At 46.6% G+C, this 19,746-nt stretch overlaps 1 protein-coding gene and 1 long non-coding RNA gene across 5 annotated transcripts in view; one reads left to right on the top strand and one right to left on the bottom strand.

Moving 5' to 3' along the window:
- ZNF184 (zinc finger protein 184) overlaps positions 1 to 19,451 on the top strand; it is a 28,341-nt gene extending 8,890 nt beyond the window's left edge. For 3 of the 4 annotated variants that reach the window (XM_029944621.1, XM_029944623.1, XM_029944624.1), the window contains exons 3-6: positions 5,805 to 5,872; positions 13,519 to 13,645; positions 13,934 to 14,029; positions 17,057 to 19,451. In XM_029944621.1, the coding sequence (XP_029800481.1) occupies positions 5,805 to 5,872; positions 13,519 to 13,645; positions 13,934 to 14,029; positions 17,057 to 18,981 (2,216 nt within the window). In that variant the 3' untranslated portion in view covers positions 18,982 to 19,451. The remainder of the gene's footprint in view (positions 1 to 5,804; positions 5,873 to 13,518; positions 13,646 to 13,933; positions 14,030 to 17,056) is intronic. The other variant, XM_029944625.1, reaches the window with a different exon arrangement.
- LOC115296215 lies at positions 14,550 to 15,152 on the bottom strand. Its single transcript, XR_003910781.1, has 2 exons — positions 15,031 to 15,152; positions 14,550 to 14,776 (listed from the first exon to the last, which is right to left on the bottom strand). It is a non-coding gene; the product is annotated as an uncharacterized LOC115296215 (long non-coding RNA).
- Positions 19,452 to 19,746: the final 295 nt, after the last annotated feature.

Genomic DNA, 19,746 nt, shown 5'->3' on the forward strand with positions numbered 1-19,746 from the left:
CATATAATCTATCCTAGAAAATGCCCCTTGTGTCCTCAAGAAGAATGTGTATTCTCATGGTGTTGGATAAAATGGTCTATATATGTCTTTTAGGCCCATTTGGGCTAAAATAGGTTCAAATCCAGTGTTTTCTTGTTAGTTTTCTGTCTGGATGAGCTACTCATTGCTGAAAGTGGGGTACTTAGGTCTTCTACTATTATACATTGTTGTCTCTTTCTCCCCTGAGATCTGTTAGTATTTGCTCAACAGATTTAGGAGTTTTGATGTTAGTATGTAGTTATAATTATTATAGTCTCTTGGTGAATTGATCCCTTTATTAGTATATAATGGCTCTTTTTATCTCTTTTCACAATTTGTGATTTTAAATCTATTCTTGTCTCTCTTGCTTTCCTTTTGGATGGACTATCTTTTTCCATCCCTTTACTTTGCGCCTAGTGTGCCTTTAAAATTGAAGTGAGACTTTTATAAGGCAATGTATAGTTGGGTCTTATTTTTCTTTGTTCATTCAGCCACTCTGTTCCTTTCGATTGGAGAATTTAGTCCATTTATGTTTAAATATTAGTACGTGAAGACCTACTAATGTCACTAGTTTTTGTTTTTGGATGTTTTGTACATACCTGGCTCCTTTCTTCCTCTTTGGCTGTCTTCCTGTATGAGTTGATCATTTTCTGTAGCGGTATGCTTTGATTTCCTTTGTTTTAACTTTTATGTGTTTATTATAAGTTTTGCTCTGTGGTTATCCTGGGGCTTACAGAAGACATCCTACAGATAAAACAGTCTGTTTCAAGCTGAGAACCAACTAAACTTTGATTCCCTACAAAAACTCTACCTTTTTACTGCCCTTCCTATTTTATGTCTTTGATGACATAGTTTACATCTTTTTATGTTTTGTTTCTATTAATAAATTGTTTTAGCTATAGTTAACATTCTTGTCCTTCAACCTTTACCCAATAATTAAATGTTGAACACACAGCCATATTATAATATTAGAGTGTTCTGAATTTGACTGTATGCTTAACTTTACCAGTGGGTTTTGTAATTTCATGTTTCATGTTACTAGTATCCTTTCACGTCATCTGGAATGATGCCTTTCAGCATTTTTTGTTAACTCTAGAGGCGATGAGCTCCTTCACCTTTTGTTGTATTTAAACGTCTTTACCTATCCGTTTCTGGAGCACAATTTTGCTGGGTAACATATTCTTGGTTTGCGGGTTTTTTTTTTCTTTTAGCACATTGAATATATTGGGGCTCCTGGGTGGCTCAGTTGGTTAAGCGTCTGACTTCGGCTTAGGTCATGATCTCACGGTTCGTGGGTTTGAGCCCCGCATCAGGCTCTGTGCTGACAGCTAGCTCAGCCTGGAGCCTGTCTTCAGATTCTGTGTCTCCCTCTCTCTCTGACCCTCCTCTGTTCATGCTCTCTCTCTCTCTAAAATAAGTAAAAACAGTAAAAAAAATTTTTTTTGAATATATTATCCCACTCTGTGCTGGCTGCACATTTTTTTTTTTTTCTGAGAAATCTGCCAATAGCCTTACTTGGGCTTCCCTTAAATGTGAACAATTTTTTTCCTTCTTCTTACTTTTGTAGTTTTCTCTTTGTCTTTGGTTGTAGCCAATTTTATCATTATGTGTTTTAGAGAAGATGTTTTTCAGTTGAAATTATTTGGAGAACTGTAAGCTTCATGAACTTGGAGGTCCTAGTCTCTCCCAAGATTTGGGAAAATCTTAGCTATTATTTCCTTATTTTTTATTTCTTTATTTTTTGATGATTTTTTAACGTTTATTTACTGTTTTTGAGAGACAGTGAGAAACAGTGCAAGCACAGGAGGGGCAGAGACAGAATCCCAAGCAGCTCCAGTCTCTGAGCTGTCAGCACAGAGCCCAACGCGGGGCTCAAACGCACAAACTGTGAGATCATGACCTGAGCCAAAGTTGGACACTTAACTGACTGAGCCACCCAGGCACCCCAGCTATTATTTCTTTAGATAAGTTTTTCTGTTCCTTTTTCCCTTTATTCTTCTTGAACTCCAGTAATGTGTAGATTGTTTCTTATAGGCATTCTTTTTCTCCTATGTCTTCCTCTAAATGGATAATTTCAATGTTTACTTATTTTAGAGAGAGACACAGATGGGGGGAGGCCAGAGAGAGGGAGATACAGACTCTGAAGCAGGCTCTAGGCTCTGGTCAGCACAGAGCCTGAAGTGGGGCTCAAACTTACAGAACACGAGATCATGACCTGACCCAAAGTCAGAAGCTTAACCGATGAAGTCGCCCAGGTGCCCCTTAATGGATAATTTCAAATGACCTGCCTTCTACTTCATAGGTTCTCTCCTCTGCGTGATCTGGTCTGCAATAGGTGTCTTCCACTGCATTTTCCATATCATTCATTATGTTCTTTGGCTCTAAAATTTGTTTTGTTTTGCTTTGCTTTTTGTTAATGATTTCTATTTGTTAAACTTCTAATTTTATGTATTTTCCTAATTTAACGTAAATATTTTTCTGTGTTTCCTTCTAGCTCACTAACCAACTTTAAAGCAATTATTTTGATTTTTTTTTCTCATGTAAGTCACAAATCTCCATTTATTTGGGGTTAGTTACAGGAAAATTGTGTTCCTTCAGTGTTGTCCTGTTTTCTTGATCTTTCGTGTTTCTTGAAATCTGGTGTTACGTCTTTGCATTTGAAGAGGTAGTCACTTTCTCCTGTACTTACTGGTTTTAAGAGAAAAATACCTCTGTCAGCCCTGTTAGGGATTCCGAGCCTGTCTCTGACCATCTATGGCTGTGTGTGCCCCACACTTCTCATTCCCTTTTGGGGAGGAATTCTTAAAACTGCACGCCTTCTCTCAGTCCTGCAAAGCCAGGCTGGGTGCCGACAGACTCCCGTTTTCTCTCCTTGGCGGTGCTGAGTGCTCAGGGCTTAGTGCTCTCTCCTAGTCCTGCAGCGTCAGGCCAGCTTCGGTGTGTGCTCACCAGCTGTCTACACAGTCTCACTCTTGCCTCCATCAGGAGTGTCCACAGGGAGCCAGCCACAGGGGCAGGGGTGTGGGGGAGGTATGTGGGCACTGGGGGTGCCCTGGGGCTAGTTGGGGGGATCTGCAGGTGAAGCATCCCTGGCGGGTTTGCTTCCTGGGGGTCCGTGAAGTGGCTTGCAGGATCTGTGGTCCTTCGTTTCCCTCCGAGAGCACCCACTCCTGTTCTCCGAACTGCTCCCTGCCCCCCAGTCACTCGGTGTCTGGCTGGGTGAGAAGGAAGTGGTTCTCGCTGGCAGGAAGCTGAATATTCACACGGTCTCGCTTTCCCTTGTAGAGAAATAAAGGGCCTAGAAGGTCTCTCTTGGGCCTGAGCTTTACCACCTTGCGGGTGGGGTATGACCCAGATAAAGCGAAGCTGCCTGTTGCATCTTCAGGGCGTCCAGTCCTGGACGTGCTGCAGCTTCTCTGCTGGGCTCCCGGACTTCCACAGAGACGCTCCGAGCCTTCCACGGGTGGTTGTCCGAATCTGTGTTCTTTGAGGGAAGATGCTAGAAAACTCTTATTCTGCCATGTTGATGACATCGTCCTTCTTCTCTTCAATTCTCTGCCTATCATATCTTTTACAAGTGTTCTTTTTAATTCTGCGTTCCTCAGAATTATTGTCAAAGTAATTTTATTATAAGTATTTGCTTTCTTTTTTTCTTTTTGGGGGGGGATTTTTCACAGTTTAGTTAGGGTTACTTTTCATGTCCCGTGTAGTCCTAAGACCTGTAACACCTCCTGAGCATTGGCTGCCGCAGTGCATACTTGGTGTCTGCAGGCGTCACTGGCCGCTTCTGTGGGCTTCTGTTACTTAAAACCAAAAGCATCTTACCTACAATGTTTCTCGTTTCTGTTTTCCTAAAGTTTTGGGTACATGGCCATATGTGGACATTGCCTTCTGTTAAAAATTCTTGAGGGGCCTGGGTGGCTCAGTCAGTTGAGTGTCCAACTCAGCGCAGGTCATGATCTCAGGGTTTGTGGGTTCAAGCCCTGAGTCGGACTCTGTGCTGACGGCTCAGAGCCTGGACCCTGCTTCCGATGCTGTGTCTCCCTCTCGCTCTGCCCCTCCCCCACACACGTGCACTCTTTCGTTGTCTCAGATAAACATTAAAAAAGGTTTAAATAAAAACTCTAAAATCACATCTTCATTTTTTTTCTCAAAATTTCTATTACATATCAGTTTTCCCTTACTGGTCAAGTTTAAGTCTAGAATAATAAATCATTTCTTTTATTGCTTCCTCTGCTTTCTGAGAATTGGGCTTATTACTCTGAATAGACCTCCCCAAAGGCAAAGTTTGTTTTGTATGGTGACATATCAGTTAGATGAAGTGCACAAATCTAGAGCATATTGCCTGGTTTGTGTTTATGTAGCACAGACCAGTGTAATCACCAGCGCAGTAAAGTATAGGATGTTTCTGATGCCCCAGAAGTTTCTCTTTTGTTCCTGCCCAGTTGTTAGCCCTCCAGAGGTAACCACTGTTTTAACTTCTGTTATCATAGACCAGTGTGGTCTGTTTTTCTATTTAAGTGAGATTATGCAGTAGGTATCCTTTTCTGTTTGCTTGTTTTGCTCAGCATTATGAGTTACATCCACGTATGTATGTGTGTATATATGAACTACATCCATGTTATTTGGTATATCGATAGCTCCTTCTTTTATATTGTTGAATAATACTTTATTGTATGAAAATATCATGGTTTATTTATCCATTCACCTGTTGAAAGACATTTGGGTTGGGGCGCCTGGGTGTCTCAGTCGGTTAAGTGGCCGACTTTGGCTCAGGTCATGGTCTCGTGATTCGTGAGTTCAAGCCCTGCGTCAGGCTCTGTGCTGACAGCTCAGAGCCTGGAGCCTACTTCAGATTCTGTGTCTCCCTCTCTCTCTCTGACCTTCCCCTGCTCATGCTCTATCTCTCTGTCTTTCAAAAATAAATGTTAAAAAAAGGAAAGAAAGATATTTGAGATGTTTGCAGTTTGGCGATATTATCAGTCAAGCTGCTGGAACACTCTTCTCCGAGTGTGCAGGTGGTCATGAGCCCTCACCTCCATGGCTGCGTGCACACGAATGGAATTGCTGAATTATAGAACAAATGTTTAATTTCAACATATAACTGCCAGTTTTTCTCTGTGATCCATACATTTACAAGCAACTGTACAAAACTTCCAGTTGCTCTGTTCCCACCAGAGGTTAGTTCTGACCACGTCTATGTAATCTTTAGACAATCTAGCAGGCAGGTGGTGTGACGAATATATGCTGTCGTGATTTTTAATTTTCATTAATAGAGTTTCATAGGGCCTGTGAAGACCTTTGGGAAGTAATTGTGTTTTAATTAAAAAAGAACATGTTTATATATTTCTGAGAGAGCAAGCAAGCGAGAGAGGGAGAGAAAGAGGTAGAAAGAGAATCCCAAGCAGAGCAGAGCCCCATGCAGGCCTCAATCTCACGAACCACAAGATCATGACCTGGCCAAAAACCAGAGTCAGACACTCAACTGACCGAGCCACCCAGGTGCCCCTGGAAATAGTCACATTTTATTCAGATGATATATGTAGCAGAGAAGGCGGCAGAAAGACATCTAGGGACAGAACTGCGAAAGTAACGCTTTACCTCCCGAGTCTCCCCGTCAGGGTACCAGGGCCTAGTCAGCAGTCATCTGGTTTCTTTTTTTGGATTCTGAGAAGTAAAGGAAATGGCATAATAGTTCCTATTTTCACATGGGAAGATAATCTGGCTTCAAGACTGCAGGGACCAGCTAATTTGGATGGGATTCATTGTGGTTTCTTCTTCCCCAGATCTGACCTCCTCGGAGCCCGGCCTTCTCCCGGGGGCCCATTCTCTCCTCTCATCAGCCAGTTTTCACGTAAGTCGGAATCACCTGAAATGCCATGTTAGTCCTTCGAGTGGATTGTGTATTTTTTTGCGCTGGGGTATGTTCATTTAAAAACTGATGTTGGGAATTCATTCTGGTTTCCCACCTACCCAGTGGCCTCCTGTGGACCTCTGCCTCTCCAGCTTGACCCACACATTTGCCGCTTAGCCTCTTGCCGTACCTTTTCGTGCTCCAACAAGGTACGAAGGACTTGATCCTTAACTTGAATGGACAGAACAGGTTGAATGAGTACCATGAAAATCAAGAATGAAGAAAGAGTGTGGTCTGGAGGGGTCAGGAGCGTTTCACAAGGGAGATGGGATTTGTGCTACTTCTCAAAGGATGGGTAACACTTGGATATATTTTTTTAAATGTTTGTTTATTTATTTTGACAGAGAGTGAGTAGAGGAGGGGCGAAGAGAGAGAATCCCAAGCAGGCTCTGTTCTTGAACTCGGGAACCATGAGATCATTACCCGAGCTGAAATCAAGAGTTGAATGCTTAATTAACTGAGCCACCCAGGCGCCCCTAGGTCTAGAGAAGATTTCAAGCAAAAGGTTCACAAGTAGGAATTAACTGGTCTTACATAAGATTCAGAAAAATTGTGGGAGTTGGTTTAACTGGGCAGATGGTAAACAAATGGTTGGACAAGTTGGAATACCACAGTCTCCATGTCTCCACGAGATGTTCAAGTCTTTATTCTGTAGACCAGTTGTGACCCATTAAGTGGTTTCTGAAGAGGAGGTGGACAGGATAATGTTTTAGGAAAAACCAGTTGCTGAGAATTTAGGGAAAAAAAGGTAACCATTATTCCACCAGGTTAATTAACCTCAAGCCCTCCTTTAATCGGGTTCCTTTTTCTTAGACTCTTCCCCCCACTTCCTGCCCCACGTGTAATCAGGTAAATGACCCCAGTCCTTCCTGCTTCAAGCTCAGACTCAGACTCTGGTGTGTCTTGATGTTTTACTGAGGTGCGATGTGATGATAAACTTTGTATATTGAAAGTGGATCACTTGGTAAGTTTTGACATACATGTGTGCTTGCTCACAAAACCGTCACCACCATCAGAGATGGTGAAGATACCCAACCAGAGAACATTCTTTGCATGACTGAATCTTTCTGAATCTGAGACTTCTTTTGTCCTCATTATGGTCTATCTTGGTAAATGAGCAGTGAGCACTTGAGAAGAATGTGTATTTTTTCAGGTTGTTGGGTAGAGGATTCTAAGAACGTATTTGTTTCCTTTTATGAGCTTACTGGCCTAAAACACCATACTGACTGTCTTAGTTACAGAGGTCACGGGCAGGGCTGCATTCCTCAGAAGGCTCTCGGGCAGAATCTGGTCCTTCCCTTCGTCCAGCTTCTAGAGGCGCCTGCATTCTTTGGCTTGTGTCCCCTTCCTCCATCTGAAGATCTCTCCCCAACTCTGACTGTTTCCCATCTTCACGTCTCCCACTCTGCCTGTGACCTTCTTGCCTCCCTCTCATGAGGACTCTTGAGTACCGTGGACCCGCGCCTGCAATCTGGGACAGCTTCCCCAGGATCACATCTGCCGTGTCTCTTGTCGTAGATAGTAATTTCAGAGGTTTCAAGGAGTAGGATGTGGAGAGCCACTATTCCGTATGCCACAGGTGTTATGGAGGTCAAGTTGACTGTTGTTCAAGTGTTTGTTTTATTTTTGAGAGAGACAGAGTGCGAGGAAGAGAGGGGCAGAGAGAGGGGGAGACACAGAATTCAAAGCAGGTTCCAGGCTCTGAGCTGTCAGCACAGAGCTGAGGTGGGGTTCGAGCTCCTGGATGGCAAGATCATGACCTGACCCAAAGTCAGGTGCTTAACCGACTGAGCCACTCAGACACCCCTCAAGTGTCTTATATCCTTACTGATTTTCTGTCTACGTGTTTTTATCAAATGTTGTGCTAGAGATATTGAAATTTGGGAATGTAATTCTATCGATTTGTCTCATTCTCCTTGCAATTTCATCAGCTTTTCCGTCATGCATTGTGAAGCTGCCCTTCGTGCCTAAACCTCAGGGACTGTAATGTCCTCTTAATCACCTAACCTTCTTTGTCAGTGACAAGCGCACTTGTTATGTTTTTGGCCTGGTCATATTGTTTGCCTCAAAACTTTGATATTGGATTAGTGTCAGCATAGTATATCTTTTTTCATCCTTTTGCTTTTAATTTATTTGTGTCTTTATATTCAAAGTGAGTTACTTATCGGCAACATGTAGTTCATTGGGTTTTGCTTTTTTCAGTCCAGTCAGGCAATCTGCCCTTTCACTGGGGTGTTTAGACTATTTATTTAATGTGATTTTACATCTAATGTGATATTTTCACTTAATGTGATTGGTGATAGGATTAGTGTAAGTCTGTCGTCTAGCTTTCGTTTCCTATTTGTACCGCCTCCGTTCCCTTTTCCTGTCTTCGTACCTTCTTCTGGAAGCTGAATATTGCTTAGGACTCCAGTGTGTTTTTGTCACTAGCTACTAGCCATAACCCTTGGTTATTTTATCTATTGCTTAAGGTATACACATCGGCTGCCAGTTACTCTCGGGAGTGAGAACCTTCCAGCAGTGCACTGCTAGCCCACTCCTCCTGGTTTGTAAGGCAGTCGTTGCCACATATTTGTTTTTTAAGAAATTTTATTTTTTCTTAATATTTTTTAAATGTTTGTTTATTTTTGAGAGGGAGCGAGAGAGCATGAGCTGGGATGGGCACAGAGAGAGGGAGAGAGAACCCCGAGGAGGCTCCACTCTGTCAGTGCAGAACCGGATTCAAGGATGGAACTCATGAACCATGAGATCAGGACCTGAGCCAAAACCAAGAGTTGGACACGTAACCGACTGAGCCACCCAGGCGCACCCCCAGTCACATGTTTTACACCCCACAATACTTGTTATTTTTGTTTAAGCAATTATCTTTTAAAGAGCTGTGAAAAATAATAAGAAAAGGTTATATATATTTATCCACACAATTACTATTTCTGGTGTTTTTTTCCATTATGATGTACATCAATGATTCACAATTAGGGTGATTTTGACCCTGGGACATTCGGAAACGTTAGGCGACATTTTGGTTCTCCCAACTTGGTGGGAAGTGCTGTTGGCATGCCAGCAATGCATCCCCCCCCCCCCCGCCCCCGATTATTTACAAGAATGATTTGCTCCAAAACATCAGTCACGACAAGGTTGAGGATCCTTGGTGTAGGCCCTTACTTTCATCTGGTGTCTTTTCCCCACATGAAGGGCTCATGCGTTCTCACAGGGCAGGCGCAGCTCTGGAATTCTGCCAAGTCTGTGTGTGAAGTCTTCACTTTGCCTTTGTTCTTCAGGCTCCTTGACAGTTTTGTCCTCTGTACCCTGGTTAGTCTTTTCTACACTGTTGCTGCTGCTCCATTTGCTCCTTGAGTGCATTGCTTCCAACAAGAAGGTTACTGTGCTTCTTGTCTTTGTTCCTTTATATTTATTCACGTGCCCTGTTTTCCAGGGTGTTCTCCATCACTGGGTTTGAGCTATTTGATTCAGATGTGCCTCAGTGTAGATTTCCTTCTGTCTCTTACGCTTGGAGTTTATGGAGTTTCTTCCATTTGTGGGTTTACAATTTTTGTCATTTAGAAAAAAATTTATTTCTTCAAATGTATTTTCTGCTCCTCTTCCCTCTTTTTCTTTTTTCAGGAACTCCAGCTGCACACATAATGGGAGCTCCCTGATCCTGTCTCTTTTTTAAGTTTTTTTCCCTGTTTCACTTTTGATATTTTCTATCTACTTGTCTTTGAATTTATTCATCTTTTCTTCATGTCTAATCTGCTACTGAATGCTATTCAGTGGTTTTTTTCATCTCTAAACATTCTTATTTTTAGCCCTAGACGTTCCTTTTAGGTCTATTTGAAAAAAGTCTCTCATGTCTCTATTAGCTTTTTGAACATATGGAATATGATCAGAATAATTTTTATGTTCTCATCTGTTGGTTCTAGCTTCTCTTTTAGTTCTGGGTTGGCTTTAACTGATTATTTTCCTCATTAGAGGCTGTGTTTTCCTGCTTCTCTGCATACCTGATGATCTCAGATTGCAGTCTCTGGTTGAACTTTGTTGGGTTCTGCATACTTTTGTGTTCCTACAAAATATCCTTGAGCCATAATCTGGGATATAGCTAAGGTACCTGAAACAGTGTACTTTCAGATCTTGCTTTTGAGGCCTGGTAGGTGACCCAGAACAGGGTATAGCCTAAGGTCACTTATTTCCAGTCTCGAGGACCGACCTTCCAGAGTTTTTTGCCCAGTGTCCCATGAGCTCTGGAATTTTCCAGTTTGACTGATGACGGGAATGGAGGCTGTTTTCCAGCCTGTTTTGAACGTCGGCACTGGGCGATTCCTCCCTGCCTCTGGTGGGCTCTTCGCAGCCACACACAGATGGGTACTTGCTGGAAGCTTGCGCGGGGGCCTCTGAGGTTCTCCCGGCTTCTCCGTTGCTCGCTGTCTGCTCTGCGGTTGGTCCTCTGTCCCACGGACTCCGAAGGCAGGAAGCGGGGGCAGCTGTGGCCACCACATGTCACAGCTGTACTGATTCTTGGGGATTTTTGTCCTTTGCTGTAGGAGGTTCATTGCCTTGGAAACTGTTGCTTTACGTGTTTTGTCTGGAGCGTTTTGGTTACTTCCTGCAGGAATGTCAATCCAGTTGTTAAGATCAAGTGGTCCAGATGAGATTAAGTTTTTTAATTTATCTTTGGGGCAGAGCGAGAAGGAGACACAGAATCTGAAGCAGGCTCCAGGCTCTGAGCTGTCAGCACAGAGCCTGATGCAGGGCTTGAACTCACAAACCATGAGGTCATGACCTGAGCCAGAGTCAGATGCTGAACCTAAGCGATGGAGCCACCTAGGTGCCCTTGTGGTTTGTTTTTGAACCACAAACTTTCTGAAGCCTTACTCTGGGACCATTTTTGGGGGTCCCATGACCACCCCTTAATTCAGTGATTTGCCTGAATGACTCACCCAACAAGACCTAGGGCTAAAAATGATTACTGCAAAGGATACAGGAGGAAAAGGATCACAGGTGGAGTCCAGAGACCTCGGCTACCGGCTTCCAGGTCCCCCTGTGATGGTGACGCAGAGGCACTTGCTTTGCGGCTGCAGTGCCCAGACAGGTGAGACGGGCCTCTGCTGCGACCCGGGCCGCCTGCTGGAGTCCTGAGCTGCGGGGTGGGCGCCGCGTGGGTGCCCGTGGGGACAGGTCTGGGACGCGGCGCCCAGGCAGGTGGTAACATCCACTGTCGGTGACTACGGAGTATTCGCTTTGAGAGCTCGTTCAAGGGCCCCTGTAGCTTAGCAAGGACTGAACAGTCCACAGCCGCTGCTGTTAGTCTGTGCTCGCAGGACAACTTTCCTCGCCCCTGGAATGTGCTGGAAGGAAGTGTGTGGGAGCCGGTTGTGCCTGTCTCTGCTCTGGCTCTGTCACCGCGGGAGCTGCCCAAGGGGACAGTGCTGCCGCCACCACTTCTAGGCTCCTCCCCCTGCAGCTCTGTCCCTGGGAGACCCTGTGGGTGAAGGGCTCAGCCTCCTGCTCCAGGAGCGAGTGGGGAGGCGGGTGTGGGGCTCCTGCTACCGTCTCCCCTGGCTCTGTCCTGCCTGCTGTTCAAGCGCAAGTGTGTGTGTCCGGGCCTTACCGTCGGGGTGTGTGGTGACTTGCTCCGGGACAGCCAGTCCAGTCGCCCCGCCGTGGTTAGAAGCAGGCATCTCAGTAGTTGATTTACCAATTTTAAAGCAAAATTAACTCACCCAGTTTTAAATACAGAATAAAGAGTAGGAGTCTCCGTACTGCTCCAAGTTGCACAGCACCACCAACCATATTTGCTGGTGTCTTCCAGGTTTTTTTCTGGTCATTTGCATATAACCTTCCTATTCATAAAAATAAAACGAGGATCAGGCCATATATACTGACCTCCGTATCGCACGTAATTTCCTAATGAGCGCATATAGAGCTACTTCGCTTACACATGTCCACTTCCAGTGCATTTGTGCGGATCCGCCTGACGTTCTGTAATCACCGGCCTAGCAACGGGCATCGAGGTTCACTTCTTCCCTCCACAGCGTTGCGAGGAGACTTGTGCATACGTCTTTGCATCTGAGGCGTTTCTGGAGAGTAAATGCCTACACGCGAGAACACTGGATTCAGTGATGCGTGCATTTAAAGTTGTGACGGATCCCTACGGCCGGTGGGGCAGCTACACCGCCATGTCCCTGCCACTGCGCATGCGTGCTTCTGGGAGCCGGGCCTGGGGCGCTGTTTCCGGCACTCTTCAGTGAATTGCTTGTTTGGGTTGTTGGCCTCTTTTTGTTTGTTTGTTGTTGTTGTGGGTTCATTTTTTTTTTTTTTTTTTGCTATTTGTCAGACCTCAGAATATTGCCAAATTTTATGGTTTGAGAAGTTTTACATATTTATGTGGTGATATGTGTCAGTCTCTTAGGATTTTTGCTTTCTACATTTCAAGGTTATACACTCTATCAGATACTTATTCTATTTTTGCTTTTTCTTTAAGATTGGATTTTGACTGCCAACAGAAATATTTGTGTGCCATTGTTATGCCCGTTTATAATATCGCCCCCCAAAAAAGACCAGAGACTACCAGGGAGACTGAGTCACACCTGCAAAAACAAAGGGCTTTATTATGGGCTTAAGCTCGGGCTCACAGACTCCACCAACTCGCTGGCCACGTGGAGAGAGCCCCGAACAAAGGCGGGGTAGGGCTTTTATGAGTTTGGGAGGGGGAGTTATAGGAAATGATGACACAGGCTCGGCCCTCCAATCCCTACCCCCCCATCAAAACTGGCAGTTGTGGGAGCCAATTACAACATTTAGATTATTGACCAATCAGAGTGGGCCCAGGACCCTTACTAGGGCATGACTAGGCCCGCCCCTAGAAAGACCTCAATGTGTGCCCTTTCATATGGAGAAGCTGGCGCCTTCCCCTTTAAGTACAGGGGAAGGCTGAATCGGACCTGCATCCTTACACCATGAAGAAACTTACCTTAATTTTTTTTCTCTAGACAGTCATTTGCTTTGACACCATTTAGTGACTAATTCAGCTTTTTCAAACTAATTTCACAGTTGCTTATTCCATATATTCAGTTCTTATAACCATGGGTCTGTTTTTTGACTATTTTGCTACATTCAGTTTTATCCCTTACTCTGTTTTAATTTATCTTCATCTTTGGGTAGGTTTTGGTATATCATGGTATACTTTGAATGTGGTAGGGAAGGCTCCTCTGCAAATTCTTGAGACATTTTTGGTTATTCTTGAACATTCCAAGTAGTAAACCACTTCTATTAGTAGGTGTATTATTAACACTTGATAGGTCTTAGAACACAGAGGTGATGATGATGCACTCCAACAGTGGCCAACACTGACTTACCACTAATTGTGTGCCAGACCCTAAATTAAGCATGTCATGTTCACGTTTCTTATTTAGATCTCACAGTAAGCCTGTGAACGAGGTACTGTTTTTATATTCATTTCACAAGGAAGAAATCTCAAAGGCCTTTTCCAGATAGCCCCATAACTCTCACCTTACTCTCAATATTGTCAACTTTACCCCTTCCCTAGGTAAATGTGTTATGGCTGAGGAGAAATATGTTTGGTGTTTCAGGAATCCGTGACCTTCAAGGATGTGATTGTGGATTTTACCCAGGAGGAGTGGAAACAGCTGGACCCTGGACAGAGAGATTTGTTCAGAGATGTGACGCTGGAGAATTACACACACCTCGTCTCTATAGGTAAGGGTTTCTCTGAGTTTGTGTCTGCGGGTGTGGAGGGAGGGGCTCTCGTGCTTGGGTGAGTTTTTGCCTCGAAGTGAAGGAACCAAAGATTCCTAAATTTTGAAAGGTTTTGAAAAGGTTTCTACTCTCCTAGCAAGTAGAAGTACGAACTAGTAATTTTTCCGAACCCACATCAGTTTCCAAGGTCAGCCACGTCTGGGAATTCATACCAGCTTTATGCGCTATGCTGAGCCATCGATTTGTCCCGCAGAGCTCTCACTGCGCCTCTCTTTCCCCCATGAGCAGGACTCCAAGTCTCCAAACCTGACGTGATTTCCCATTTAGAGCAAGGGACGGAGCCATGGGTGGTGGAGCCCGGCGTTCCGGGAGCTGCCCGTGGGGGTAAGTAGCGGCACGCGGTGGAACAGCATCGTCACTTCCAGCCATTAGCCCAACAGGAGGGCCTTATGTCCGGAGTCTAGATGGGTCAGGTTTTCTTACAGCATCTCCTGTGGCGAAACGAGACTCCATCTGGACTCCTGGGTTTTTGGGTTTTTTGTTTTTAATTTTTTAATGTTTATTCTTGAGAGGGAGGGGCAGAGCCAGAAAGGGACACAGAATCTGAAGCAGGCTCCAGGCTCTGCGTGGTCAGTACAGAGCCCGACGTGGGGCTCGAATGGACTCTCGGGCTTTGTGAGAACGCTGGGTCTTCAACATCTGTGGGAGTTCTGTTCCTCTCCCAGGAGGTACCCTTCCTGCTCTGCTCTAAGGCAGCCCCTTGACCAGGAGTCTGTCTTTTCCCACCTCCTTTGGGACTCTGGTCTCTTAATTATTACCTCACTTTTCAGCCCTACAGTGTTGTTGGTTTTTTTCCTTTTGGATATACAGACTATTACTAGGACCTTCAAACAGAAAGCGTACCTAGATTTCTGAATACTTTACTCAACACTGTTCATCCTTTCGGCAACATGCAGCCTGTGGCCTTACTTTCCCAGCCAAGCTCTGCACTAGTGAGTCCGTAACTGCAGTTTCAGTTTTATTCCTCACGCTTCCAATCCTACGATTCAGACGATCCTTGAAATTGTGAATAACTTCCTTGTAAACCATGAGTTCCCAGCTGCACGGAGACACTTCCCCGGAGAGCTGACTCTGGAAAGATACACAGACGGGGGTAAGGGACAGAGCTCCAGTGTCAGTGACCGGGGGCAGGAGTTCATTCATGGGGAGAAAAAAGTACTCCAGTTTGGGAGGTGTTGGAGCATCTAAAATTTTAGCAGGTTTCGTGCTGGAAAACCAGATTTTTTAAATATGGAGTTGGGCATTCTGCATTTCCATCAGGGTTGCATAGGATGTAACATTCTTCCTCAAACCCTCACCCTCCCAACCACGAACCCTTTCCATACTGTACACGTCTTTCTCTTCAGGGTGCCCGGGTGGCTCAGGCCATTGACCGTCTGCCGCTTGGTATGATCTCATGCTTCATGAGTTCGAGCCCTCATTGAGCTCTCTGCTGACACTGTGAAGCCTGCTTGGGATTCTCTCTCTTTTCCCCTCCCCTGCTCACCTGCATACATTCTCAAAAAAAAAAAAATTTTCAGGAACACAAATTAGAAAAGTGATTTAAAAACAAAAGAGCTCTTATTAAGTCATGCTTTCACTTTGTTAACTTTTGGAAAAAACAAATTGTCAAGTTTTGTTACAAATTAAAAATTAAGTTTTTAAAAATCCCAACTTACGTATTTCAGAGTTGCTTTTTATCTAAACATGTATTGAAAAATCCTAGACGTTTCACAAAATGCTTTAGTCATTACAAAAAAGATGTATGTAGGTAATACTAGTACTGGATACCTGTGTTGCGTAGCTCATGTGGATGGTTCCAGGGACCTGGTCCGTAGGCAGAGGACAGTCACCCCAAGTATTTGGCTCCATGCTTTGGTTTACTCTTATTCCTGATGTGACCAAATGATGGAAGCCTGGTACGCTGACCATTGGCCCCGCCCTCCTCTGCACTGTGGACCTGGCAGTTTTTCTCTCTGTAAAAAGTTTACTTTTACAGAAAGGCGCAGCTAACCAGTCCCTCATGTTTTGCCCCCCCACTGATATTGCGGTAATTCTGTTGGTTACGGTGCAGATGTGACAACGTGGGGAATGTCGGTCATGGTCTCCCCTGGAGCTCCAGGGCTGGACACGAGCCATCCCGCCCCCCGCTCCCCCTTGAACGGCATCCGACACTGTGGTCTCCATCTCCCTCACCGGAAGTTCTTCCAGGAGCCATTCCTTGTGGGCATCTGCTGTCCACAGATCTTTCTAGATGCCATTCTGTTAAGGAAAACAGCCATTTCTTACATGGAACTTTGGCCAAGAGCTGGGTCACATGGACCTTCTTGTCCCTGCCGGGGCCGGGCTGTGTCAGGAGTCTGCTGCGCCGTTCCCCAGGATGACCAGGATGGAGGGAGTGGGAGCCGCTCTGGGTCCCCGCATCACGGCGTGGGCTAGCGGAGATGGTGACTGTGACCGTGACCAGGCTGGCAGCACGGGGTTCTCAGGGTTCCTGGGGATCTGCCGCAGCCTCCTGTTGTCAAAGGAACCAAAGAAATGTTTTAACCACAGCCTTTTGTTTCCCTGAATCTACCAGCACTGACTACCCTGCTTTTGGTGGTCACCTGTGTGTGTCTGGGGCAGCGCTCTGCCTCCTGCTTGTGGGCCTGTCTGTCGCTGCTTCTCTTGTTCATTTGCTGATAAATTGCGCTCAGTGTAGATTCTTACACATTCGACTTTCCTTGTCGTTTATTGGCCCATCCCCTGAAACATTCCTGCTCCCCTTGCTCTCGTATTCCCGGGAGCCAGCTTTCCTGCCAGTTCCTTGAGCTTCTGGATTATTTTGCTCTTGGCATCTTCTGCCCCCACAAACACCACTACTGTCTAGCCCACACCACTCTTTCTCATTCTCAAAATGCCTAGACTTGAACTTGTCATCTGCCTCCCTTGAAGTAGTTCCTCTGTTTACAACTTCCCGTCCTGGCAGAGACGGACTAGATCGTGTTCCAGGCTGAAAATCGAGGTCTTACCTGGTTTTTTGTGGTCTGGTGCCTACAGTTTTGGTTTGCTGTCCACTGGCAAGGAAGCCCAGGTCAGGTGCCTCCATGAGCCCGTCAGCATCTCCTCTTGGCCAGCTCGGTGGCCTCTTCTTACTGCACTGTGACCTCAAAGGAGTTTCCTTACTGGCTCTTAGACAGTCTCCCGCCACTGTCGTATTTTATTTATCATTATCCTTAGCTCTTTCCAAAGTTCTCAAATAATAAGGCTGCACTTGAAAATCCTCAGGACTTCCTAAGGGCCTTATTTTTAGCTTCATTAGGTCGTTCCCTCCACAGAAGTCATTTTTACCCCTTCTGTTTAGAGAATATAGACATTTTCTTTTTCTTTCAGACCGGGACACCAGACTGGAAAAGAGCCGCATGGTCCCAGAGCTGGACATGTCTGAAGCAAGTCCGTGTCAGGGGGCAGTGGCGGAAAACGACAGGAGGGAGGACCCGTGTGGCTCTGACTCATCAGCGCACTGGGGGTACGACGGCGGCCGGGGGAAGCGCCAGGCTCTCCAACAGGTGCTGCCGGGAGAAAGAAAAATGACCGAAAAGACAGTACCCCCTTGGGAGAGAGGCCCCGTGAGTAAGGACGCTGAAAGAAGCCTCAGTGTGAGCTCAAACCTGGGCCCACAGGAAACATCGGTGGAGACCGCCACCAAGACGAGCCGCAAGCAGAACGGAAACCCAGTCAGAAAAGAGAAGTCCTGTAAGTGCAATGAATGTGGGAAAGCCTTCAGCTACTGCTCGGCGCTCATTCGCCACCAGAGGACGCACACTGGGGAGAAGCCGTACAAATGCAACGAGTGTGAGAAAGCCTTCAGCCGGAGTGAAAACCTCATCAACCATCAGAGAATTCACACTGGAGACAAACCCTACAAATGTGACCAGTGTGGAAAAGGCTTCATTGAGGGTCCATCTCTGACTCAACATCAGAGAATCCACACTGGAGAAAAACCCTACAAGTGTGACGAGTGTGGGAAAGCCTTCAGTCAGAGGACCCATCTTGTGCAGCACCAGAGAATCCACACTGGGGAGAAGCCGTACACGTGCAATGTGTGTGGAAAAGCCTTTAGCCAGAGAGGCCACTTCATGGAACATCAGAAAATCCACACGGGAGAGAAGCCTTTTAAATGTGACGAATGTGACAAAACCTTCACCAGGAGCACGCACCTCACTCAGCATCAAAAAATCCACACTGGAGAGAAGACCTACAAATGCAATGAATGCGGGAAGGCCTTCAACGGGCCCTCGACGTTCATTCGCCACCATATGATTCATACGGGCGAAAAGCCCTACGAGTGCAACGAGTGCGGGAAGGCCTTCAGCCAGCACTCCAACCTCACGCAGCATCAGAAGACGCACACCGGCGAGAAGCCGTACGACTGCGCCGAGTGCGGCAAGGCCTTCAGCTACTGGTCGTCGCTCGCTCAGCACCTGAAGATCCACACCGGCGAGAAGCCGTACAAGTGCGCCGAGTGCGGCAAGGCCTTCAGCTACTGCTCGTCGCTGACGCAGCACCGGCGGATCCACACCAGGGAGAAGCCCTTCGAGTGCGGCGAGTGCGGGAAGGCCTTCAGTTATCTCTCCAACCTGAACCAGCACCAGAAGACGCACAGCCAGGAGAAAGCCTACGAATGTAAGGAGTGCGGGAAAGCCTTTATCCGGAGCTCATCTCTGGCCAAACACGAGAGGATTCACACTGGCGAGAAGCCCTATCAGTGTCACGAGTGTGGGAAGACCTTCAGCTACGGCTCGTCTCTGATTCAGCACAGGAAGATCCACACGGGAGAGAGGCCATACAAGTGCACCGAGTGTGGGAGAGCCTTCAACCAGAACATCCACCTCACGCAGCACAAGCGCATCCACACGGGAGCGAAGCCGTACGCATGCGCCGAGTGTGGCAAAGCCTTCCGGCACTGCTCCTCGCTCGCCCAGCATCAGAAGACTCACACGGAAGAAAAGCCCTACCAGTGCAGTAAGTGTGACAAGGCTTTCAGCCAGAGCTCGCACCTGACTCAGCACCAGCGGATCCACACGGGGGAGAAGCCCTATAAGTGCGGCGAGTGTGACAAGGCCTTCAGCCGCAGCACGCACCTGGCCGAGCACCAGAGCGCGCACTCGGGGGCCAAGCCGCAGCCCTGCGAGTGCAGGAAGGCCGCGGGCCCCAGCGCGCACCCTGGCCAGCACCACAGGGCTCCTGCCGGGGAGAAGCCCTTCCGGGACCGCGCCGCGCTCCACAAGCACCAGAGGCTGCACCCTGGCATTTGACCCGCAGCAGCATCCCGGACACGTCTACGCTGGCCTGTCCTCCTGTGAAGTGCTGACGGCTCCGTGAGAAACTGCCTAGAAGATTTTAACTTCTCACGGTCGCACTATGGGATGGAAGGGCCATGGGGCTAAAGTAATCCGGTGGTCTTCAGGCAACTCTGGGACCATGGGAAATTCGACCGTTTTAGGCTTCATTTGGCTCTGTGAAAGAGGGGTTTGGAGTGGACGGGTTGGAAGGTGGTTTAGAATTCTCTATTCCATTTCTGTGGTCGCAGTGTGCTCCTGAGCAGGGCTGCCGCGAACCAGCGCTGCGCTGTGGCACCTCTAGAGTGCGTGTGCTTATGCATGTTTTGCCAGTAGCAAGCATTTGTGCTTCGGTGACTCAGCTGGGGGCCCTTTACCTTGTTCTAATGCATTTAAATTGATTAACAGTTCCTAATAAAAATAATTGTAAAGCATTCTTAACTTAATAATTCGTTAGTGTATGCCGGCTTACGTCAGTGTAAACATTAAGCCTTCGTGTTACTCTCTCTCCTTGTTCATCACAAGCCTCTTCTGTACCGGAAACCAGTGTTATTTAGCCGCCATTGCATCATGGAGTCATGTCAGGAACTTTATAAAATCCTGCCGCCAGGGCCCTGTGCCCAGAGGCTGTCGTATTGTTGGCCTGGCACAGTCCTGACGTGCCCCCTGGGAAGAACAAGGACTAGGGGTTGTTTCCCCTCCCTTAGCAGTCTCGTCTTCCTGCGGTCCTCCTGCAGGCCT

Source organism: Suricata suricatta, chromosome 7, assembly GCF_006229205.1.
Source record: "Suricata suricatta isolate VVHF042 chromosome 7, meerkat_22Aug2017_6uvM2_HiC, whole genome shotgun sequence".
Taxonomy (NCBI): Eukaryota; Metazoa; Chordata; class Mammalia; order Carnivora; family Herpestidae; genus Suricata; species Suricata suricatta.